This window comes from Cotesia glomerata, linkage group LG5 (assembly GCF_020080835.1).
Source record: "Cotesia glomerata isolate CgM1 linkage group LG5, MPM_Cglom_v2.3, whole genome shotgun sequence".
NCBI classification, from domain to species: Eukaryota; Metazoa; Arthropoda; class Insecta; order Hymenoptera; family Braconidae; genus Cotesia; species Cotesia glomerata.
In genome coordinates this window covers 25,273,614-25,299,659 of record NC_058162.1, presented here as the reverse complement: position 1 = coordinate 25,299,659, position 26,046 = coordinate 25,273,614, and the positions used below count along the sequence as shown (strand labels likewise).

At 30.8% G+C, this 26,046-nt stretch overlaps 2 protein-coding genes across 3 annotated transcripts; one reads left to right on the top strand and one right to left on the bottom strand.

The window, feature by feature from the left end:
- Positions 1-4,763: 4,763 nt before the first annotated feature.
- On the bottom strand, positions 4,764-16,945 carry LOC123264596 (splicing factor 3B subunit 1-like). 2 transcript variants are annotated; one of them, XM_044727929.1, is made up of 6 exons: positions 16,561-16,945; positions 16,110-16,375; positions 13,220-13,346; positions 11,487-11,566; positions 8,899-9,069; positions 4,764-8,048 (listed from the first exon to the last, which is right to left on the bottom strand). In XM_044727929.1, the coding sequence occupies exons 1-6, from the start codon at positions 16,586-16,588 to the stop codon at positions 4,767-4,769; spliced, it is 3,954 nt and encodes a 1,317-aa protein (XP_044583864.1). In that variant the 5' UTR covers positions 16,589-16,945; the 3' UTR covers positions 4,764-4,766. The 2 variants fall into 2 exon arrangements, with proteins under 2 accessions (XP_044583864.1, XP_044583865.1); XM_044727930.1 differs by lacking the exons at positions 13,220-13,346; positions 16,110-16,375; positions 16,561-16,945 and adding an exon at positions 11,922-12,151.
- Positions 16,946-19,371: 2,426 nt separating this feature from the next.
- Positions 19,372-26,008, top strand: LOC123264684 (centrosomal protein of 131 kDa). Its single transcript, XM_044728102.1, has 3 exons — positions 19,372-19,906; positions 22,440-23,263; positions 25,035-26,008. The coding sequence occupies exons 1-3, from the start codon at positions 19,622-19,624 to the stop codon at positions 25,924-25,926; spliced, it is 2,001 nt and encodes a 666-aa protein (XP_044584037.1). The 5' UTR covers positions 19,372-19,621; the 3' UTR covers positions 25,927-26,008.
- Positions 26,009-26,046: the final 38 nt, after the last annotated feature.

Genomic DNA, 26,046 nt, shown 5'->3' with positions numbered 1-26,046 from the left:
GTCTATACTAAATTTCCTTTCGCTTATTCTATATACATTAAGCCACACCGTCCATCTTACGGTAAGCACTTTTACAAATATAAATAATGCTGTGAAGCGGGAAAGAGTAGGAGTTACGGTAATTATTACGTGAAGCGTTCCACATTCACGTAACAGGATATTGGTAGGAAAGGATTGAGAAAGGAATGTGGAGAGGATCATCTTAATGTGAGTTTATAGAATATGCGAGAAAAATTATTAGATAGCTCGGACTGGGATTCGAACCCAGAACCTTCCGAAGACATGTCGGCTACTCTACCATTTGAGCTATCCGGTCTATACTAAATTTCCTTTCGATTATTCTATATACATTAAGCCACACCGTCCATCTTACGGTAAGTATTTTTACAAATATAAATAATGCTGTGAAGCGGGAAAGAGTAGGAGTTACGGTAATTATTACGTGAAGCGTTCCACATTCACGTAACAGGATATTGGTAGGAAAGGATTGAGAAAGGAATGTGGGAGAGGATCATCTTAATGTGAGTTTATAGAATATATGCGAGAAAAAATTATTAGATAGCTCGGACTGGGATTCGAACCCAGAACCTGAAGACATGTCGGCTACTCTACCATTTGAGCTATCCGGTCTATACTAAATTTCCTTTCGATTATTCTATATACATTAAGCCACAATCGTCCATCTTTACGGTAAGCATTTTACAAATATAAATAATGCTGTGAAGCGGGAAAGAGTAGGAGTTACGGTAATTATTACGTGAAGCGTTCCACATTCACGTAACAGGATATTGGTAGGGAAGGATTGAGAAAGGAATGTGGAGAGGATCATCTTAATGTGAGTTTATAGAATATGCGAGAAAAAAATTATTAGATAGCTCGGACTGGGATTCGAACCCAGAACCTTCCGAAGACATGTCGGCTACTCTACCATTTGAGCTATCCGGTCTATACTAAATTTCCTTTCGCTTATTCTATATACATTAAGCCACACCGTCCATCTTACGGTAAGCATTTTTACAAACATAAATAATGCTGTGAAGCGGGAAAGAATAGGAGTTACGGTAATTATTACGAGAATACAGTAATAGGCAAGCTACTTTAAGATCTGCAGTAATATTACTGCATTTAGACTTCTTTTTAAATGCTTATTATTTAACGAAAATATTTGTTTCTCTGATTGTTGATTTTATTTTTGGGTTAATGAGTCAAACTTTTGTTGAAAAAAAAAGTTATTATTATCTTGAGAAAATTTTATAAAATGCTTTCGAAGTGAGACTTACGAAAAAAACTGCAGTAATACCCACACTTACCCCAGTGGTTTTTTGTGTATATGTAGTACATATTAGAGTAACTTATAAAAGGACTGCGGGAATAATCTCCTCAGCGAGAACCGAAAAACGTTGTCAGTGGAACTGTAGTGAGGAAACCATCCCGAGAAGAGTGAAAAAAAATTGAGGGGAAGTAACTTATTTATTTATTTATTTATTTATTTCCTATTTTTAAACCCAACAACCCAATGGGCCATTAACAGGGTTACACTATCACATAATTATATGAAGGTTACAGAGTAAATAACAAAGAAAGTAATCTAAAAAAAAAGAATGAATACAAATGAAAGAGAGAAGTAACTGACATTATTAATTAAGTAGTTTTATGTAATGCTGCGTAACGATTGTACAATATTACTGATGCAGTTGGCAGTGATCGGATAACTGAAATCAAGGAGATCAAAGTCAGCTAAATTATTGTTAGCCGCAATATAATTACAAATATTTATTAGTCTATACAATGGTGATGACTGTTCAAAAGCTGACCTGGCAAGTGGACAGCGAAAAGGGTCTGTTGATCGCAGATTCCGTAGAGGTGAATCAAAAGGAAGAAGTCCCAGAAAGCTCGGGCAATATATCTTACCCTTGATAACACCAACTACAAAGCACTGCTGCACATGTCCTCCTCTCTTCAAGGGTGAGCATAAGAAGCACAGGAGCAAAGTGCGAGATAATCAGCACCACGCTCAGGATAGACACCATTTCTTTTGTACTCTAAGTATTTTAAGAATCTCCTCTGAATTTTTTCAATTTCCTGCATATGTTTTTTAAAAATCGGTGACCAAATTACTGATGCATACTCTAATCTTGAACGAACTAAAGCACAGTATAAGGTTTTAATAGTATTGAGGTTTTGAAATTTTTAGTCGTCCTAATCACAAATCCCAGTATTTTAACTGCTGAGGAAGTGATGGCAGCATAGTGAGCAGTAAATGTTAAACGATTATCGAAAACAACTCCAAGATCCCTACAGGTTGTAACATATTTAAGAGGGATAGAATTAATAGAGTAGGGAAATTCAATTTGAGGCTGTGTTCTGCTAAAAGACATTACTATGCATTTGTTTACATTGAGCTGAAGCTTGTTTTCTTTACACCAGGTTGCTAATGCTTCAAGATTTCTCTGAAGCACAAGACAATCAGACCATGTTCTAACACACAGGCAGTATTTAGCATCATCCGCAAAGAGCTCGAAGGGACAAGTTATTACTTTTTCAAGTGGATTGATAAATATGAGAAATAACAGAGGACCAAGATTCGAACCCTGGGGAACACCCGAGGAGGATCTAAAAGTGCTAGAGCGGAAGCCATTGAATAATACACTGTTAGATCTATTTGTGAGATAAGATATCAACAGTGTGAGCAAATATGATGGTATGCCCAAGTCACAAAGCCTGTGTATCAGAATAATAATATCAACTTTGTCGAAAGCTTTGGCAAAGTCGGTTTGAATAACGTCTACCTGATCACCGTTTTTCATATTACTATTTAGGTACTCAGTGTATGAAATTAAATTGGTCACTGTCGAGCGACGGCAGAAGAAACCGTGCTGCGCATTACTGATAGTGACGCTGACATACGGCAATAGTTGGTCGTAAATATACATTTCAAAAACCTTTGCGAATACAGAAATAACCGATATAGGTCTATAATTTGTGATTAATGTAGGATCATCAGCCTTGTGAATTGGACAAACCTTAGAATGTTTCCATAGTGAAGGAAAAACTCGATACTCAATGCAAGACTGAATTAGACGTGTCAGGGGAGACACGAAACAAGTAGCGGTGTCCTTGACTATGGTACAAGGTATGCCATCAGCTCCAGCAGACATTTTGTTTGGTAGTTGATTAATATATTTTAAAATGGTCGCCTCATCTGGTAGTAGGATGCCCCCCAGGTAGTCACTTTTGGGGCATATTTCATCAAGGTTGACGGACAAATCAAAAGGGTTGAATACACTACTGAAATACGTTGCAAATTCATCAGCAATAACTTGAGGATCAGAAACACTCTCATTATTTATACAGAAACTAGTAGGAAACTGATTCTGTCTCTTACCATTACTGATGAATTTCCAGAACTTTTTTGGTTCACTGTATAGACTTGCTTCAGCTTCTGTCTGGAAGTTCCTATGTGCAATTTTAAATCTAGATTTTAGTGAGCTTCTAAGGGCTTTATACTGAGCTTTATAATAACTTGTGGGATTTTTTCTTAATTTGAGTCTATATAATTCTTTAAGTTTGTAATCACTGATTATATCCCATGTAAACCACATGGGATACTTATTATTAATATAAGTAGAATATGCAGCAGTCCTTGGGAGCGACCGATCAAAGGCGGATTCAATTAATTGATAAAAAACTTTACACGCATCATCCGGATGCATATTATACATTAGATCCCAATTCAGGTTATTAAGGCTGTCAGTGAGTATATCTTTGTTATACCTATGAAAGTTGAACTTGCTCACTGACATCTTACAACTATTTTTACCACGATCAATAATAATCTGGAGTGAGATCGATAGTGCCGGATGGTACGGGTCAAGTTTAAGTATAGGCTCAGTGACGATCATGTTGACATATTTAAGAGTACTAAACACTAGATCAAGCAGTCTGTTAATTGAGTTTACAATACAATTGAATTGTTTAAGGTTGAGAAAGCATGCAAAGTAATTTATCACCTCAGCCTTTGGACAAACATAACCATCATTAACATAAGCTAGATAATTTGGTGAGTTAAAGTCACCGATCACCACCAGCTCATCTGCATCAACAGAAGGGTGCGTTAAAAGGACATCCAGGAAATCAGTGTATACCTGAATATTTAAATCTGGAGGTATATAGAGCCCAATAATATTCATAGAAAGATTTAATCCAACAGTTACACAAGCTATATCAATTTGTGGAAATTGCTCTATTATATCATCAAGGTTACAAGACCGAGCAGGTAATGAAGCATTACATGCTATTAAAACACCTCCACCTGATTTCCTGAATGTCTCACGCCGGTCGCATCTAAAAACATTAAATAAATTCGAATCAAACAATTCAGAAGAAAATATAGTACTATTAAGCCATGTTTCAGTAAAAATATAAATATCATAATCAATAATGGAGGTATTATACAATACATTACGCAACTTTGTCTTAAGGCCCCTCACATTTTGGTAATATATATGGTTTTGCCAGGTTGTACTGAACTTATAGCCAGGTTGTACTGTATAAAAAAAAAGTCATTATAATTTTCAAGTATGATTAGTTTATTTACCATAAATTAAAAATATAAGCTAACATAAATCAATTACAATAATAAATCGTATTAATAAACCATGTCTTGTCTAAAAGCTTGGAAAAATAATTAATATTACGCCTATACACTTTAACTTAATAATAACATAACCTCTACAAACCAAAAGTTACTTCTCAAACTTTCCAATTCACAAGACATAATCAAGCTCATATCGAATATATTGATTCTTCGGATCATTCATGATCCTCGGATACCCCGCCACAAGTGCGTCTTGCCCACCAATATAAAGCGAGTTATAAATCTTCCAATAAACATCCCTAACCTTCCTAGCAGGATGAAACAATCCCTGAAGGGTGTACTGAAGAATCTTGATAGGTCCCAGCGCCACCCTAAGTCCATCCACAGCATCCATGAAAGCCTGAACCAAATGCGGCGAAGTTTCAAATACATTCGGCCAAACGTGGTTCAACAAATGAATCAGCGCATCTTCGCACCCAAAGCCATAAACTCCAAGCGCCATGTGTTTGATAGCAGCGCAAGCGGTCTGCCTATGAACCAAATCCCGGTCCATTAATGCGTCTTCCAACAGCGGACTTACCGCGTAGATGTAATCCTTGCCCATCTCCCCAATGTACTCAAATAAAAACGAGAGCGACTTAAGCACTCCATTTTGGACATTTAGTTCCGGAACCCGATACTCGTTCATCAGCGCCGGAAGGACCGTGAACGGACTGCAAGTTTCCGCGACAATTGCAATAGCAACAGTGGTGCAAACTCTGTTCTGTCGCTCCTGAACCTTCAAATTGTTCAACAATGTCGCTAAAACATCATGTGGACCAATTGCCTTAGCAATGTACCCAAAAGTGTTAACAGTCGCCCGGCGGATTGCTTTTTTGTGTGCTTTTAACAATTCTAGAAGCTCGAAACAAATTCGCATCCATTCTCTAGCAGAAACATACTCCGGCCCGCGGTCAGCTATCCTTCCCACCAAATCAATACAATTCTCCTGAACCTTCTCGTGTCGGTTCTTTAAAATGGGCGTCAATCTAGGCAACAAGTCTTTAATCGGTGGCGTCATCTTTGTCATTCCAATGACATTAACTATAGCCTTAAGCGCTCCTAAAATGCTACCCAAAACCTCTGGGTACTCTTCACCGAGATATTCATACAAGACTACACCCAAATGGCCCATAAGCTTTTCTTCCTGACAGGTTTTCATCACTACCGCGATCCTAGAGATCAAATCAGCGGCCTGCTGTCTCACTTTAGCGGACTTGTTATTCAACCTCCACAAAATGGTTCCACAAATCTGAGGAAGGTAAGGCTTAACACGCTTTCCCAAAGTATTAACAATAGTTCCAAAGCCATTGAGCATAACAACGTCCTCTGTAGTCTGTTCCTGGAACGCGTACAGAATGCCATCTATCAACTGTTCCTCTAACCTCGAGTCTACATCAGCAGCTCCTAAATTCCCCATAATTTTCTCTATAGTCTCCATAACCATTTTCCGATACTGCTCATTCTCATCTTTAAGATCATCTACAACTCTGTTTATTATCTCAGAAGCGCCGACTTTATTCGCAATCTCTACAGTAGTATCTACCAACTGTCGGTAATTCCTTCTGTCCAGTGCCATGCGGTGGTTCCAGAAGTGCTTAAAAAAGTGCGGGAGAATTTCATCTTTTATATACTGAGCTTCAACTCCGTCCGTTCCACAACACTGCTTAACAACCTTAAGCACAATCTTTTTCATTTCCTCATCAGGAGACTGAAACTCTCTAATTAAAATCAACATTACTTCTCTGGTATAGTAATTAGCGTACTCAGCGTCCATTAAGGGAATCAAGTACCCAATGGCTTTTAAAAAAGCAGCCAAACCTTTTCCTCTATGGGTTCTAATACCCTTCCACAAGGGTTTCAGCACCGAATCAAAGCTTTCTATACCATAAGGTGTAGCAGCTTCGGCTAGCGCTGCGATCGCTAAGGCAGTAATCGTCCTTACCTTCTGCTGCTCATCGACTAATCCGTGCTCTATAATCTCTACCAAACTCTTTAAGTGAGGGAGAATTGCACACCCCATTAAGATAGCAATCTGCTGTACGATTTTAATACCAGTGTGCCTAGCCTGCCAGGATTTCTTGCTCCTGCAGACGGCTTTTAAGAAGGGGAGTAGTGAGGGGATTCCCAGGGCTGAAGCTACTACTGCAAAGGCTCTAGCCGTTGTGTTTCTTACATACTCATCTATGTTATCTATGTCTGGCCTCATTGTGGAGATCATAGTCGCTAATCCTGCGGCTTTAGCAAGGTTAGAAATGATCTCTCTACCTTCAACTCTAGCGTAGTAGTCTTCGTCAATTAGCAGCGGTTCTATCACTACCAAAATTTTGTGGACGTAAGGACGCACTAGATCATCAAGTTTGTAAAGAATTCGATCTATGACCTTGACTAACAGATGGCGCTCTTGGTCTTCTAAAGTAGGGGACATTAATAGGGGCAGAATTTGGTTGAATAAAGGACCAGCTCCGAATTCTCGGGCTTTGTCGGTAATTTGTCTCAAAGCTGCTTTCCTCATCGGAGGAGTTCCGTTTTTGATTTTAAGCAGTAGCTTCATTATTTTTCTCTCTTTTTGCTCCTCAGGGCTTAGAGACTCTTCATCAACGTCAACTAGAAGTTTATCGAAGTACTGAGCGTCTTCGGGCTTCATAAAAGGAAGGTTGCCTTTAGGCTGGTTGTCGACGTATTTAGCGCTTTTGTCTTCCGTTTGGATAAAGAAACCTTGGGGAGTTCCTGCCATTGGCGTGGGAGTAGCTGTTAGCTTCCTAGCGGGGGTTCGGATGGGAACATAACCTGCTGGAGGCTGGAGAATTTTGTACCCTGGAGGGAAAAGTGAGTCTAGCTCGTCGTCGGATAGGGGGCGGTTTCTTTCGTCGATTTCACGCTCCCAGCGATAAGCTTGGAGTTGTTCGGGGGTTAGGGACATTAGGTGGCCCGGTGTGGGGGTGGCGAGGCCCATGGCTTTGGGCCCGGTTGGGGTTACGGCGCTTGGGGTCATTATGGAGGTTTGGTGCGGGGTCGTTAAGGGTGTCGCTGGGGTCTGGGGGGTCATTGAGCCCGGGGTTTGGTTGGAGGGCGTTTCGTCCCAACGGCTACGTCGCTTGGAGGCGGAGGGTGTTGGGGTTTCTTGGATTAGATCGCCGGCTACGCGGTCGGTTCGGGGGGTCTCGGCCCAGCCACTGTTGTGGCCCGGGGTCTCACGCTCGGTTTTGGGGGTCTCGTCCCAACGGTTTCGACGGCTGGAGAGTATTTTGTCGTGCGAGGGAGTCTCGCGGCCGGGAGTTACTGCTCCTGGGGTAGCGTGGCTGGGGGTTGAGTCCCACATTCTGGTGCTGACTCCTGGGGTCGCGCCTGGGGTCTCACCGCCTTTGCCGTGGCCTGGGGTTTCGTCCCATCTTATTGCTGCTGGTGTTACCTGGAATTTATGATTAATTAGGCTACATTTGAAAATTTATCTCTAGATACTTTATTAAGAAATGATATTGTATCTTGTGAATTATTGAGGTTTTTAAAGATATAAGCTCATATTGATGTTAAGCTCATCGAGACCTTTCATTTGAGTACCCACATCAATTTTTCATATATTTTATATATTTATATATTTCATAAATACTACATATATATAAAATATATAAAAAATGCCATGTGGGTACTCAAATGAAAGGTCTTGATGAGTGTAACATTGAAATGAGTTGATATCTTAAAAAATGTCAATAATTAAGAAATGACATTGAATCATGTGAATTATTGACATTTTTAATGATATAAGTTCATCCTGATATTACACTTGCCGAGACCTTTCATTTGAGCACCCACATCAATTTTTCATATATTTTTTATATTTATATATATATATGTATATATGAAAAATATATCAAAAAAGCATGTGGGTACTCAAATGAAACCTATTGATGAGTGTAACATCGGAATGAGCTTATATCGTTAAAAACGTCAATATTTAAAATAATAAAGTGCAATTAAACAAAAGTCAATGTTTAACAAAGCAAAATTCTATTTATTTGTATAAGCAAGCTCAATATCAATTAATGGAATATTGAATTGAGTAACAAACTTTTTTGAAATAATAACTTAATAAAAAGACAACCTAGTTTCTAACCTGGGGATTTTTTTTTAAATAAAAAAAATTATTGTTGATTTTTTTCTGGCTAAATACTTAGATAATTTTTCAATACGTTAACAGTGTTAAGATGAGGAAATAATTTTTTAACTTGATATTTGAAAAAATAAAAAAAAAGAACTCTTACGTCAGTGTTATCCCAGGAATTAGGTGTTGCTGCAGTACCAGCAACTTTTTTGGCCGCTGGCGTGTCATCAGTTTGATCCCAACGGCCACGTTTCTTAGGAGCGGGTTTGGGTTCACCATTAGTAGCTTTGAGTGTTCCATCTTTAGCTTTTTCTATTATTTTTTTACGTATCTGGAATCATAATAAAAACTCATTAATTATTTTAAATACGTTAAATAAGTTTATATTTTACTGATTAGTAAAAAAAATTTTTTTTAATCAATTAGAAAATCAATTTTTCTCTCCTAGTAACTTTTCGGCCGTACTAACTTGTATGCGGGTCAAATGTTGTTTTAATAGTTTTAACAACAAATTCAATTTATGTTTGTTATTGACTAACATATTTATTATTATAGTTTTAAGAACAAATTTTGTTTATGTTCGTTATTAATTAACACCTAAGTTTATCAAGATCGTGTTGTCAGCATGCTAAATCCTTTATTTGTGTTTTTTAATTATCCTAAATAATTTATAGTTAAATATATAAACAATAATGTTTCTAAGGTTGAAATAATATAAAAGTCTTTTTAATAAACAACTTGATGTAGACATTTTGTACTTGTCCCGCCAGTCACAAATGCTTGTCCCACCAGTCACAATAAAAACAAATTTTTTTAATTGTTTCTACGTAGATAATCAGTCTAATTCTTCATAATATTGAATGTTTGTAGGATAAATTTTGTATTGAGGGAAGTATTTTTTAAAAGTTTAGTGGTCGAACTGAAATTGGACTTTAAGTATACCTTTGGTAAAAGAGAAGGATTTTTTTTATGTCCCACCAGTCACACTCAGTCAAATGATAATTACGAGAAATTTAAAAAGTAATGAAGGTTTTTGATAAACGGATATTGTTAATTAGTTATTCTTCTATATTATAAGATAAATTTTACTATAGGGGCATTCCATGCGAAATGGAAAAATGAATAAAATTTAAAAATTTCTCTGATTCATTCTAATTTAGTCCTGATGTATTATTAAAAGTTTATATTTTACTAATTTGTAAAGAAAATTTTTTTAATCAATAAGAAAATCGATTTTTCTCTCCTAGTAACTTTTCAGCCATACTAACTTGCATACGGGTCAAATGTTGTTTTAATAGTTTTAACAACAAATTCATTTTGTTTGTTATTAACTAACATATTTATTATTATAGTTTTAAGAACAAATTTTGTTTATGCTCGTTATTAATTAACACCGAAGTTTATCAAGATCGTGTTGTCAGCATGCTAACTCCTTTATTTGTGTTTTTTAATTAGTTTTTTTTAATTATCCTAAATAATTTATAGTTAAATATATAAACAATAATGTTCCTAAGGTTGAAATAATATAAAGGTCTTTTTAATAAACAACTTGATGTAGACATTTTGTACTTGTCCCACCAGTCACAAATGCCTGTCCCACCAGTTACAATAAAAACAAATTTTTTTAATTGTTTCTACGTAGGTAATCAGTCTAATTCTTCATAATATTGAATGTTTGTAGAATAAATTTTGTATTGAGAGGGAATTATTTTTTAAAAGTTTAGTGGTCGAACTGAAATTGGACTTTAAGTATACCTTTGGTAAAAGAGAAGGATTTTTTTATGTCCCACCAGTCACACTCAGTCAAATGATAATTACGAGAAACTTAAAAAGTAATCGAGGTTTTTGACAAATGGATGTTTTTAATTAGTTATTCTTCTATGTTATAAGATAAATTTTACTATAGGGGAATTTCATGCGAAATGGGAAAATTAAAATTTAAAAATTTCTTTAATTCATTCTAATTTAGTCCTAATTATTAAAAGTTTATATTTTACTTTGTAAAAAAAATTTTTTTTAATCAATTAGAAAATCAATTTTTCTCTCCTAGTAACTTTTCAGCCGTACTAACTTGTATCCGGGTCAAATGTTGTTTTAATAGTTTTAACAACAAATTCATTTTATGTTTGTTATTGACTAACATATTTATTATTATAGTTTTAAGAACAAATTTTGTTTATGTTCGTTATTAATTAACACCTAATTTATCAAGATCGTGTTGTCAGCATGCTAAATCCTTTATTTGTGTTTTTTAATTAGTTTTTTTTAATTATCCTAAATAATTTATAGTTAAATGTAGAAACAATAATGTTTCTAAGGTTGAAATAATATAAAGGTCTTTTTAATAAACAACTTGATGTAGACATTTTGTACTTGTCCCACCAGTCACAATAAAAACAAATTTTTTTCATTGTTTCTACGTAGGTAATCAGTCTAATTCTTCATAATATTGAATGTTTGTAGGATAAATTTTGTATTGAGGGAAGTATTTTTTAAAAGTTTAGTGGTCGAACTGAAATTGGACTTTAAGTATACCTTTGGTAAGAGAGAAGGATTTTTCTTAGTCTCACCAGTCACACTCAGTCAAATAATAATTACGAGAAACTTAAAAAATAATGGAGGTTTGTGACAAAGGGATGTTGTTAATTAGTTATTCTTCTATATTATAAGATAAATTTTACTATTATTTAGATTGAACCATAATTTTAAGATTTATTTTTAATTATTAGATAATAAAATAAATATTACCTCTGATTCTTCACCTCTGACCATCTGCTCTTTCATAATCTCGGTGTAAGTACGTGAACCAGCATCTGGAGTTTTACCACCTGTAACCAGGAATCAAACGTCACGCAAGCGTAACAATTAGTATGATTAATTAAATAATAATAATCATAAATATATTATAATAATATAATAAAAGAATATTAAGAAGAAAAAAAATTAATAAAATTGTTATTAATAAAATGACTTCCTAGTCCAGTTTAAACTTTTATGGTGTTTCAATGTCCGATAATTGGTATTGAAGCTACTGAATTCACTCTCGCAAATCATTTAAAGTTATTAAATAAAATAAACTCTTCCGATAAAATCTTTATTAAAATAACGATCGATTATTAAATAACAGTTAAAATAATTATTAAGAGTTTTGTCAGTAGCCCAGGGACATTATTAAATACGTACGTGAAGGTTTATGGCCATAGGGGAACACTCGCCTGCTCAAATGTCTTCCACATCGTTATAAACTTTTAGCCATCTAAAAATTAACTCATTCTCGTTATTAATAATATTTGCATTCAAAACCACTCATACTAAGAGAACTCAACTGAATTAATTTAACGGTTGAACCCAAGCTTGGAAATTTATAAAACTTTTCTGTCTTGGATGGATTTTTTTTAGGATAAAAAAATATTAAAAAAAAAAAAAAAAAAATTATTAAGAATAAATATTTTTAAAAATTTAATAAAAAATTTTTGATGAGATTTTTGGGATTAATTTTTAATTTTTTTTAATAAATATTTTTATATGCAAGAAAGAAAAGTTTGATTGCAAGCTTTGGTTAAGTATAACTACAATTCAATGCCGGTTTATGTTAACCTTCGACAAAGTATCCTGGGAAAGTGGATGATTCCAAATGTGTTGATCGTCACTAAGATTGAAAAAAAATTCATACATTAGTATGGTTTTCATTTGATAACAAACACACAATCATTCTTCGGGCATTCATACTTAGATAATATTATTGTAGTGGTGATGTAAATTATGAACTTTAAAAATTTTTATTTTTTTATTTTTTTTTAATTATAATATTAATTTGTTTTATCATATCTTTTTTTTTTATTTTAGGAGCTTTAAAAAATAATTTTTTTTTAAGCAGAAATATTTTGGAAAATTAATTAAAAATAATTTATTAAAATAAATAGTAATTTTTTAATACTGTGGTCCAAAAAACTTTAATAAAAAAATTTTTTTTTGTAAAATTTATTAAAAATAGAGTTAAAAAATTGTTTTTTTAATTTATTACCGATTTTATTAATGATTTTTGGTCGAAATAAAATTTTTGGTAGCATTAATAGCTTTAAAATAAATTAAAAAAATTATTTTTATAAATTTTCATAATTATTATTAAAGATCTACTTAAATTGTTGATTTTTTTATTTTTTATGACAAAAAAAAATCAGATGACCATGAAACTAAAAAATTATTTATAACTATTTTAAAATAAATATAAATTTCAAAATTTAATTAAATGTATTGATAAAAATTTAAGAAATAAAAAAAAATACAAATTTCTAAAATTCATATTACTCACTACTTACAATTGATAATTGAATAATTAAAACTTTGACTTAGAAAAAAACTCTAAAAAAAGCGTAAGATAAATTAGCGAAATAATTGAAAGTTTAAACTTTAATCAACGAGCTCTTTTACCTTTAGAAAATAAAAATAAAGTTTTGCGAATAATATAAAAATGTACAAACCATCAGCAAAAGGATCAACTCGATCCGGCGAAATGATCATGTGGCGACGTTTCTGACGATATTCATCTTCACGATCTGCTATTTTTGGTACTTTGCGATCGGCGAATGGATCATAATCTCTGTCGCTCTAAAAAAAATATAATTAAAAATTAGTAAAATGAATAATTAATCAATAACACTCAAGTTAGCCGAAGTTTTTAATTTTTTCATTTATTAAATTAAAAATGATAAATATTTTTTAAAAATTGCACTTATAGCTTTTCAATAAGAAATTGTTTTTTTTTTTAGGTAGATTTCATAGAAATCAATCTTTTGCATTGGTTTTCATGTCGGAATTTACTCGGAATTTTGTCGTAATATCTTTCAATTAGTCGAGTAAAGCTCAAAAATCTAGATGAAAATTGTTACACATATTCGTTGGATAATAACCTTGAATGAGCTCGAAGATGAGCGAAATCCATCAATAAGTTTAGAAATTCCAGCTCTTAAAAATTATCAAAATAGTGAAAATTTAATTTGACGCATATAACATTGATATTTGACAATTTTCAATTATTCTATCAAAGTTAAGAGTTCTATTGAACCATTTTCAGACATTGTGAAGTACAACCGACTTATGAATGTTATTCTGTCGAGAATCCTCATCAGGGTGACCGTCTTTTATTTCTCATGCAATAATTACCGACGACAAAATTTCTCAGCAAAAATTTTTTATGCAATATTTTATCCTAGCAATATTTTCTCACACACACAAAAACCATGATCAAAAGGCCATTTTATTGTTGAAGATATATAAGTATTTTTGTAAATGATGATTAATTTTCGTCAGATTAATTTATGTTGTGATAAATTTTGGTTTTGTACTTGAGATATTTTTGTATGAGAAATTTTGACATGGGTAATTTTTGCAGATTAATAAAGGCGGGGAGCCTTCTCAACAGATCCTAAAGAAATTTAGTATATAGATTCCTAGGGCAATTAGCTTGCATGAGCCTTAAAATGAGCGAAATCCTTCGATTAGTTCAGAAATAGTAGCTCTTCAAAATGATAAAAATTACGTTTTCGGTGACTTGATTTATGTATAACTTTTAATAGCAAAAAGATAGCTAATTTTTGATAAATTTATGTGAAATCTCATAAAATTACTTCTAATTTGTCGTATATAACGTTAACTTTTTGACAATTATTAGTTATTTTATCGAAGTTAAGAGTTCAATTGAACCATTTTCAGACAATGAGTAATACAACCTACTTATGTATGTTAAAATAAATTTCATTTATTTGAGACAAGATGATAATTCATTCTATGAAATCTACCTTCCATTTCGGGTGTGGCCGAATGGCGTATTTTTTAGTAGATTTCATAGAAATCTAACTATTGCATTGGTCCTCATGACGGAACTTTTGAAAAATTTTGCTATATTTCGACTCAGCTCGTCAAGCGGATTCAGAAAATGCATATGGTTCAAAAGTTTATATATATATATATATATATCTCGTTACGGTATAATTTTATAGACCAAAAAAAAATAAGTTTCTGAAACTTTTAGTTAAAAATTTAAATTTTGAAAGGTCGCTCATAATTTTTTTTTTTTTTCTTTAATTAGTCATATCGCCGACTTTAAGTGTTGGGAGTGGTACGTTGGGGTCTTTTTGGTTTGAAAAAATCTTAACCTACGCGGCAAGGTCAAATCTCAACCAAGCTGGTTTCTAAGACCAGCTTGGGATTCAAACCCACGCTTGGCAGTTGATTAAATAAAATTATTAATATTAAAAAAAAATTATATTTTCTATGTTGTGCTTGATTTTTAGTTCATTTCGTGATGTATTTTTATCGATTATTGTACTAAATAAAAAAAAAAAAATGCATGGAATTTTAATTTGAATAGTAAAAGGTCGCTTGAAAAAATCTAAACAAATGCACTAATAAATTGAAAAAAATTATGAGCGACCTTTCAAAATTCAAATTTTGAACTGAAATTTTCAGAAACTTATTTTTTTTTAGTCTATAAAATTATACCGTAACGCTGTCCTTTGGAGAGAGCTCTTAAAACATCAAAAACTAACATTTTTTTCACTCGAGACTTAAAAAAAAAAAATAGTCGGTTTTTTTGCGCCACCCTAATATATATATATGATATAATCGGCATTGTCTCTTCTCTAACTCTCGTAATTCTGTACGGATCTCAATAAAACGTAACATACTTATTCTTAGGACGATTTCCGAAGTTAAGTTCTAAGATGAACCAAATCTGTCGATTAGTTTAAAAATGAGAGCAATTCAAAAATTTTCAAAAATCGCAAAAAATTTTCACTTTTACCTTATTTCCGTGCAATAACAATGGAACGCGACATCCTATCGGATTTCTGTAAATTGCATTTGAAAGCTTATTTAATAAGCTTCAATTTGTGTACTTATTTATTTCTCTAAATTAAATAGTTTAAAAATAATAGCAATTCAAAAATTTACAAAAATCGCATAAATTTGCACTTTTACCGTATTTTGGTGCAATTACAATTGAACGCGATATCTTATCAAAATTCTATAAATGGTATCTGAAAGCTTATTAAATAAGCTTTAATTTGTGTACCTCATTATCAGTCTAGGCCAAAAATCACCTACTTTCTCAGACAGATATAATGAAATTTTACTTTTGCATTCGTTTTGACGTCATTGTTGTTTAATCAGACAGAAACTTTTTTTTTTTTTTTCGTATGCAACCCTAGTAGTATTTTTATTATCCATCATGAAATCTACTTCCATTTCGGCTGCCGAATGGCTTTTTTTTTTTATTTTGCAATAATTTTTTTATTAAAAAAATTTTTTAATTGTCGGCTAACTTAATTTTCATATTAACAGACAATTAATCAATAAAATAAAATAAAATACCTGAGCAATATCATTAAGCAAAGCAGCTGGTGGATTGTATCCAGCCCTTTTGTTAGAGCTGAATGTACTTGGTTCATAATCATCATCGTCGGCTTCATCATTAGTCGCAATAGATGTAACGTAGCCTTCAAATTTGTTGTTGGTTCCATCGTAAATATCTTGATCATAAAATCCCGTTTTTCCCAATCCGACTTGTTCTTTTTCGGTCACTGCAGTTTGGATTTCTTTTTTCTTGGACTGAATCTCCCGGATCTGAGCCTCGATATCTAGAAAAATTTTAATACAATAATTAATAAACTTAACCTCAATCTCAGACGTTTTAATACACAGTTTGTTTGTAAATTTTTTTCAGCAATTTTTCGAGTCAAACAATTGAAAAAAATATTCTTCAATTATTTAATTTACAAAAGTTGAGTTTTTAATTATTGAATAAAGAAATAAATTGAATTACCTTCGTGAGTACGTGGAATGGAGTCCATCGTAATGCTGTTTGTGGTTTAACCAATTACAGCGTCAAGTCACGAATTTATCTGGTTGTAATTACAGCCAAAATATTCGGCGATTAAATTGAATTTTAATTACTTGGTTTTTATACACTTATTATTGTTAGATTTATTGACTTGTAGCTAATTGTCCATCGTCAATTCTTCTGACGCAGATGCACAAATGCAAATGGCATTAAAACGTTTAGCTTCGTTTAATTTCACTAATTTACAGCCAGTGTGGGAGAAAGAAAATGGCGGGTTCGATTTTATTGGCTATTGGGTTAGTAGAGAGTGATAAGTTTTGGCGCCGCCACAGGTGGCGCTAGTGTCTTAGTCTCTATTTTATAACGTATTTTCTGTATTTTTTGACGACCTGTTAAAGTTGACAGTTACTAGATGAATTTTTTATTTTATTTAACAAAAAAATTTGTTCTAAATTATTTATTTAAAATTATATCACACTAAATTTGACATGATATTAAAGTTAGTAGTCATTTGACAATTTTTTAATTTTATTTAACAATGAAATATTTTCTAAAAAATTTTATTTTTAATTTTTTAAAATTTCTACATGTCAATTTTTTTTCTACGTTTTTTTTTGCTATAATTTAATTGTTAAAAAAATTGTTTAAATTATTAAATATCTGCTAAATTTATTCTCATGAAGTTGACAGATATTAAAAATTTTTTTAGAATTTTATAATAATTAAATTGTTATGGAAAAAATTTATGATACTAAAATTAGCCGACACTTGACAATTTTTGATTTTTTTTTTTATTAATTAAATTAGAACTAAAAAAATAATTTTAAAAAATTGCACGTATAATTTTTAAAATTTTCTGCATATAAAAATTTTTGTTTTATTTTCTAAAAATTATTTTCCAATAAAATAAATTATAAAAATTTTTAAATGTCGGCTAACTTTATTTTCATAAAAATTTAATAAAAAAATTCCACATGTAAAAATTAAAGAAAATTATCAGTGAAAATTTTTAGAAGCACTTTTAGTATTGTCATAAGAATTTTAAAAATTGACAGCTGTCAGCTAACTATAGTATCATTAAAATTATTTATGGAAAATTCCATTTTTAATTTTTAAAATTTTTATGTATCAATTTCTTTTCTAACAATTTGTTTTTAATTGATTTTCATTAATTTCTGCTGTCAAAAAAATATGGATTACAGTGTATATATGACCAATTCATTTAAATTATTTTTTTTTTAACAAAGAAAGTGTTTTAAATGAGAATAAAGTTAGCCGACATCTAAAAATTTTTAGAATTTTTTTTATTGAAAAAATTATTAAAAAAAAATTAATTGAAAAAATTTCATATGTAGAAAATTATAAAAATTATACATGCAATTTTGTAAAAATATTTTTTTTTGTTCTAATTTAATAAAAAAAAAAAAAATCAAAAATTGTTGAACGTCGGTTAATTTTAATATCATGTGTTTTAATTGTAAAAAATTTATTTTATTATATTTTTTAGTAAGTGAAGAAATGTTTTTTTTTTTTTTTTTTTTTTTTTTTTTTAATTTGTGGAATTATTTGAGTTTTTTGTCGGTGAAAATTGGTAAGTTTGTTAAACAAAGTTCATTACAACATTAAAAATCAAGTGATAATGAAAATTAAAAGACTTTTTGGATTTTTATAACTAAATTATTATGAAAAAAATTTAATAAAAAAAATGATAATAAAGTTAGGAGATATTCAATAATTTTTAGAATTTTTTTTAACAAATAAATTGTGGCAAAAAAATCAAGAAAAAAAATTGACATTTAGAAATTTAAAAAAATTAAAAATGCAATTTTTTCAAAATAATTTTTTAGAGTTAATTTAATTGTTAAATAAAGTTAAAAATTTGTCAAGTGACAGCTAACTTTAATGTCATATAAAAAAATTACTAGTACAAATTTTGAAAAAATATATTCTCTTTTTGTAATTAATTTTTATGACACTGGCCAACTTTTAGCTGTCAATTTTTTAATTTTTTTAATTTTTAGAAGTGGAATTTTTTTATTAAAACTTTTTTACAATAATTTAATAGCTATAAAATTTTAAAAAGATTTTCTAATGTCTGTCAACTTTTCAGTGTTAATAATTTTAATAAAAATGAAAAAATCTATCAGATGTCTTTTAATTTCAGTATCATAAATTGAAAAATTGGCTTATTAAAATTTATTTTATTTTTGTTTCAGTGAATTTATAAATTTTGGAAAAATTTATTAATTCTGACATTCGATCAATGATTAAGAAGGTATGGGATAATTTTTCAAAATTTTTATATATTTTTTTCATATAATGCATCAAAAAATAAGCAAGTAAGTATTTTTAAATTTTTCAAACTTGAAAAAAAATTTTAATATAAAATTTCATAAACTTTTTATAAAAGATTCACAAGATAGGTATAAAAAAAATTGCTGGTAGCTCAATTTTTTAATTTTTTATGACCGGAAAACGGTGAAGTTTCAATAATATTAAAGTTAGCCGAGATTTTTAATTTTTTTTCATTTATTAAATTAGAAAAAAAAAATATTTTTAACAAATTGCACTACTAGTTTTTCAAGTTTTTTCCAAATGAAAATTTTTCTTTATTTATTTGTAATAATTTTTGAATTAAGAAAAATTCTAAAAACTTTTAGATATCGGCTAACTTAATTTTCATCAAAAGTTTCATACTTGAAAAATTACTTTACTTTATTAAATGAAAAAATAAAACTTTTTCATAAATTTTATAAAATAATAACTCTATAATTATTAATACTAATAAAATAAAAACATATTGAATTTAAAATAACACCGATGACACATCACGATTAAAATTAAAAGCAAATAAATAAATTATTTGGCACGGTAACCTTAGCAACGGCGAACCCCATCGGTCTTCAATCTATTTTCTAAGCTGAAAAAAGAAAAACAATTGTCCGTTCACTTTCACCGGCTACCTCACTTACTCACTAACAAGCTTATTTATCAGAGTAAAGTAGAGAGTAGAGTGCAACTTGTTACACTGATTAAAATCACTATGATAAACATCGTGCACCAGAAAGTAACAAGCAAGCCGCCGATAAGCCAAAAATTTACAAAATCACCCCAAAATGCGGGGGCAAGAGAAAGAAGTAGTGAGAAAAAAACTAAAGAAGAAATCAAAGATTGCAATCAGAATATAATTGAGACTGATTCCTGCTCCTTGGACCAGTTGTGCAGTATGATAAGCGACCTGGAGCAGAGTCTTGTCCAGGAAGTAGTCGCTGTTGAAACTTGCACTTTTCCCGCGGAGAATCCTGCTGCTTTTATTGACATGGACCATGTGAGTAATTATAAAATAATTTTTTGATAAAAATAAAATTATTAAAAATATCTTTCAATTTATTACTGACTTCAATATTGACTTTAAGTTAAAATAAAATAATTATAAGCATTAATAGCTTTAAAATTCATTTTAAAAATTATTTTTATAAATTATTATATAATAATTATTATTATTTCATTATAATTATTATTATTTTATAATAATTATTATTATTATTATTATTATTATTATTATTATTATTATAATTATTATTATTTGTTGCTGTAAGATGGACAGCGAAGTTCTCGGTCCACCTCACTTACTCCCTCCCTGAGAATCAGGTAGGATCTCAGGGGAGTAAAGTAGGTGTAATCTGTAGTAAGTTAGCAATTAGCTATTGGCTACTTGCAACTGTCAAATTGCCATTAATTTGTTGCATTTATCACAAGTCCACTTGAATTATACATATTATTATGAGAACAAGAAAAATTTTGTCTCAAGGATACTCATATAATAAAAATTTTTTAGTGAAATTTAGTGTCATTGCAAAGGTCTTAACTTGAATTTGTGCCTTTTCGAGGTTTCATATCATTCTCACCGATAGACAATTTATTATGATAAGTATTTAGGCTGTATTCAAAAGTGCTCTATCTCTAGATATATAATTAAGAAATGACCTTGTATATTGTGAACTATTGACATTTTTAAAGATATAAGCTCATCCCGACATTACACTCATCGAGACCTTTCATTTGAGTACCCACATCAATTTTTCATATATTTATATATATTATGTATATGTATAGATGGAAAATATATAAAAATTTATGTGTGTACTCAAATAAAAGCTCTTAATGAGAGTAACATCGGGATAAGCTTATTTCTAAAAAAATGTCAATAATTAAGAACTGACTTTGCTATCTTATCCACTAATGATATTTTTGAAGATATAAAAGCTCATCCCGATGTTACACTCATCAAGACCTTTCATTTGAGTACCCACATCAATTTTTCATATATTTTATATATTTACATATTTCACAAAAACCATATATATAAAATATATAAAAAATTCCATGTGGGTACTTAAATGAAAAGTCTTGACGAGTGTAACATCGAAATGAGTTTATACCTTAAAAAATGTCAATATTCAAGAAATTACATTGTATCTTGTCAACTTATGACATTTTTAAAGATATAAGCTCACTCCGACATTACACTCATCGAGACCTTTCATTTGAGTACCCACATCAATTTTTCATATATTTATATATATTATGTATATGTATAGATGAAAAATATATAAAAATTGATGTGTGTACTCAAATAAAAGCTCTTAATGAGAGTAACATCGGGATAAGCTTATTTCTTAAAAAATGTCAATAATTAAGAACTGACTTTGCTATCTTATCCACTAATGATATTTTTGAAGATATAAAAGCTCATCCCGATGTTACACTCATCAAGACCTTTCATTTGAGTACCCACATCAATTTTTCATATATTTTATATATTTACATATTTCACAAAAACCATATATATAAAATATATAAAAAATTCCATGTGGGTACTTAAATGAAAAGTCTTGACGAGTTTAACATCGAAATGAGTTTATACCTTAAAAAATGTCAATATTCAAGAAATTACATTGTATCTTGTCAACTTATGACATTTTTAAAGATATAAGCTCACTCCGACATTACACTCATCGAGACCTTTCATTTGAGTACCCACATCAATTTTTCATATATTTATATATATTATGTATATGTATAGATGAAAAATATATAAAAATTGATGTGTGTACTCAAATAAAAGCTCTTAATGAGAGTAACATCGGGATAAGCTTATTTCTTAAAAAATGTCAATAATTAAGAACTGACTTTGCTATCTTATCCACTAATGATATTTTTGAAGATATAAAAGCTCATCCCGATGTTACACTCATTAAGACCTTTCATTTGAGTACCCACATCAATTTTTTATATATTTTATATATTTATATATTTCACAAATACCATATATATAAAAAATTCCATGTGGGTACTTAAAGAAAAGGTCTCGACGAGTGTAATATCGAAATGAGTTTATACCTTAAAAAATGTCAATAATAAAGAAATGACATTGCATCTTGTTAAATATTGACATTTTTAAAGATATAAGTTCATCCTGATGTTACACTCATCGAGACCTTTCATTTGAGTACTCACATTAATTTTTCATATATTTATATATATTATATATATGTATATATGACAAATATATCAAAAATGCATGTTGGTATTCAAATGAAAGCTCTTGGTGAGTCTAACATTGTGAAGAGCTTATATTTTTAGAAACGTCAATATTTAAGAAAGTACAGTGCAATTCAACAAAAGTCATTATTTAATAACGCAAAATTTCATTTCTTATAGTTCACAAATCACGGCAGTCACGTAGTGACTGCAAGATTGCTATTTAATTTTTTAATAAATTGGAATAAATCTAAAAAATCATGAAGATTATAAAATAAATATAAAAATTAATAATAAAATTCTTTTTTTAATTCTAGATGATTGATAAAGAAGATTGCGGACTTAGCGGAACTTCTGCTTCAACTTACGACGACATAATGTCTTTTTTAGGAACACTGGAGCAAGATTGTCCAGTAGTAGACTTCGAAAGCTCTCCTAGACCCGAAAAACTCCCAGAAGAAATCTACCAGCTGCAATCTTTGATAAAAAATCCCAACCAAGCTTTAAGCGACAAGACCAAAGACGATCTAGCAACTGCATTGCTGCAATTAGAGGACCGCGAGGCTACACTAAAGCTTCTGAAAGAAGAATTAAAGAATGAACGAAAAGCTGCCTGTGATAAGTTAGATTCCCAGAGAAAAGCTCACGTTACTGAATTGCAAACCCAGAAGACAAAGTACCAGAATATAATCCGCCGGCATCAAAAATTTGTCGAGCAGCTGATTGAAGAAAAGAAGCAGCTGAGTGACAAGTGTAATAATTTAGCGATTAATATTAAAGACATGGAGATAAAGTATCAGAAGGAATCAAAGCTAGCGATGGAAAAACACGCGGTGGAAATCCAGAGGACGAAAGAAATGTGTTTAGCGGGTGAGAAAGTTCGGAGAGAAAGGTGGCTTGAAGCTAAGAAGAATAAGATTAAAGAGTCGACTGTTAAGGGCCTGGAGCCTGAATTGAGGAACATGATTGACGCGCATCAGAAAGAAGTCCTGGAGATCCGCAGCGCGCATATGAAAGAGCTCCAGGATGTTGAATTAAGAGCTATTAGACGCGCTAATCAACAGCTGGAGGAACTTAGGTTGGAGTTGACTGCTAGCCATGATAAAGTCTTGGCTGGAGAGAAGGAAGCTATGAGGCTGAGGTACGTCAAAATTTTATTTTATTTAAGGTAAAAGCCCCAATTATTGACACTAAGAGACAAAGTTATGATTTGATTTTTTTTAAGCAATCAAATATCAATATCGTTGAATTTTGTTTGTGGTAATGTCTCAAGTAATGTTATTACTAATAAAATTTTTTAAAATGATAATCACTGATATTTACTAATTAATTTCAAATAATTAAATAGATTATCGGGATACACCAATTATTGGCAGGTTAAAAAACTGATTGATCTAATTATTGACATACCTTCACCCCAATTATTGACACCTATACTAAGCATGCCTACAATTATCTGCTTATTCTTATTTATCCAAACTTATTATTAAGTAATCAATTTTATTAAAGTTTATTAATAATAATTTCCATAATTGATTAATTACTTTTAAAAATAATTTATTGAATCAGAAGAGTTCAAACTTTTACAGCTAATTTTTTAGGTTTAAAGTAAAACAAAGGCGTCTTAGCGCTGTCGAATGGCTGTCAATATGAGATTCAACTTAAAAATTATCAACTAGTTATTGACACCCATTATTTAAATATTATAAAGCTGACAATTAATTTCGATTATTCAATTTTATAAATTTTTCATATATTGTTAATTAAAAAAAAAAAAAGATGATATTATTAGATGAAGAAATGAATTTAAACTCGGCATTTAACAAAAATGCTTTTCTAATCAGAGTTGTTAAGAAAATAAACGTTCGTAAGCTGGTTTGATGAACTGATGGTAACTTTATTTTTTTTAATAATTAATATTTAATATTTTGAACTGACAGTAATTTTTTTCAATTTTTTAATTAATTAGAATTTACTAAAAATTTATATGATAGTTATTCTTATTACAGATGATTAAATATATTTAAAAATAATTTAGGGTGTCAATATTTAGGCCCCGGTCAATAATTGGGGCTTGCAACTGATTGACTAACTAATTTTAAATAATTTAATTGACTATCCGGATACACCAATTATTGGCAGGTTAAAAACTGATTGATCTAATTATTGACATACTTTTTACCCCAATTATTGACACCTATACCTCGCATGCCTATAATCATCTGCTTATTCTTTATTTATCCAAACTTTTTATCAAGTAATCAATCTTATTAAAGTTTATCAATAATAATTTCCATAAATGATTAATTACTTTTAAAAATATAAAAATTTATTTAAAAATAATTTATTGAATCAGAAGAGTTCAAACTCTTACAGTTAATTTTTTAGATTAAAGTCAAAAAAAGGCGTGATAGCGCTGTCGAATGGCTGTCAATATGAGATTCAACTTAAAAATTATCAACTAGTTATTGACACCCATTATTTAAATATTATAAAGCATACAATTAATTTCGATTATTCAATTTTATAAATTTTTCATATATTGTTAATTAAAAAAAAAAAAAAGATGATATTATTAGATGAAGAAATGAATTTAAACTCGGCATTTAACAAAAATGCTTTTCTAATCAGAGTTGTTAAGAAAATAAACGTTCGTAAGCTGGTTTGATGAACTGATGGTAACTTTATTTTTTTTTAATAATTAATATTTAATATTTTGAACTGACAGTAATTTTTTTGCAATTTTTTAATTAATTAGAATTTAATAAAAATTTATATGATAGTTATTCTTATTACAGATGATTAAATATATTTAAAAATAATTTAGGGTGTCAATATTTAGACCCCTGTCAATAATTGGGGCTTTTGCCCCAATTATTTTTTTTCTTTACTCAATTTTCTTATTTTTCCAGGTACCAAGAGAAGTTTGATGAGCAAGAATCGATGATTCAAGCTCAGCAAAGGAAGTTTTTTGAAGATCTCCAGTTAGAAAAGAAGAAATTTGCTGAAGAGTTGGAGAGAAGAGATGCTGAGAGGGACGCTGAGCTTCAGCGGGTCATTAAGCAAAGCCAGGAGAAGGTAGAGAAGTTGACTAGGGAGTTTGAAGCGGATAGGAAGGCACTGAGGGAGAATTTAGAAGCTGAGAGGGAGATCTGGGTGGAGAATTTTAAGAAGCAGCAGAGTTCCAAGTTTGAAATGGCTGAGGCGAGGGTTAGAGACGAGTGCAACAGGGAGAGAGACAGACAAATTGAGCTCGCGATCTCGAGGATAGAGAAGGAGACGAGAGAGGTTAAAGTGAGCTTGCAAAAGAGTGCGGAGAGCAAGCTCAAGAGCTTGAGGGAGAAGTACGAGGCTGAGTTGGAGGTAGCGAGGGAAAGTGAGCGAGTTGTTAGGGAGAAGTTGGAGTATTGTGAAGGTGAGGTTGGCGGGTTGGAGAAGGAGTTGAGGAGGGTTGAGTGCAAGTTGAGTAAGTGTTTGGTTGAGCTCCAGGATTTGAGGAAGTCGGAGGAGAAACTTACTGAGGAGCGAGATCACGCGAAGAAAATTGCGAGGATGGAAATTGAGAAGGAGAAGAAAGCTTTAGAGGATAAAAATGATGAACTTTACAGGGAAATTGAGCGGATTAATTGTAATAGGGATTCTAATTTAGCGCAATTGTACAGTAGGATTAGGCTAATTGTTACGCAGAAAGATGTCGCGATTAAGAGTCTTAGGAGGGAATGTGATGAGGCGAGAAATAAGTGCGATCATTTGGAAAAATTGATAGATCAGCAGCGGAAGGAGTATGTGTTGAAAACTCTGTAATTTTAAGAGGGTTTTTATTACTGTAAATAAGTAAATTTATTATTTGTGCTTTCTTTTGGAGAGTATTTTTTACAATTAAAAGTAAGCTGGTGAAAAAAAATTTGTATAAACATTCAATGC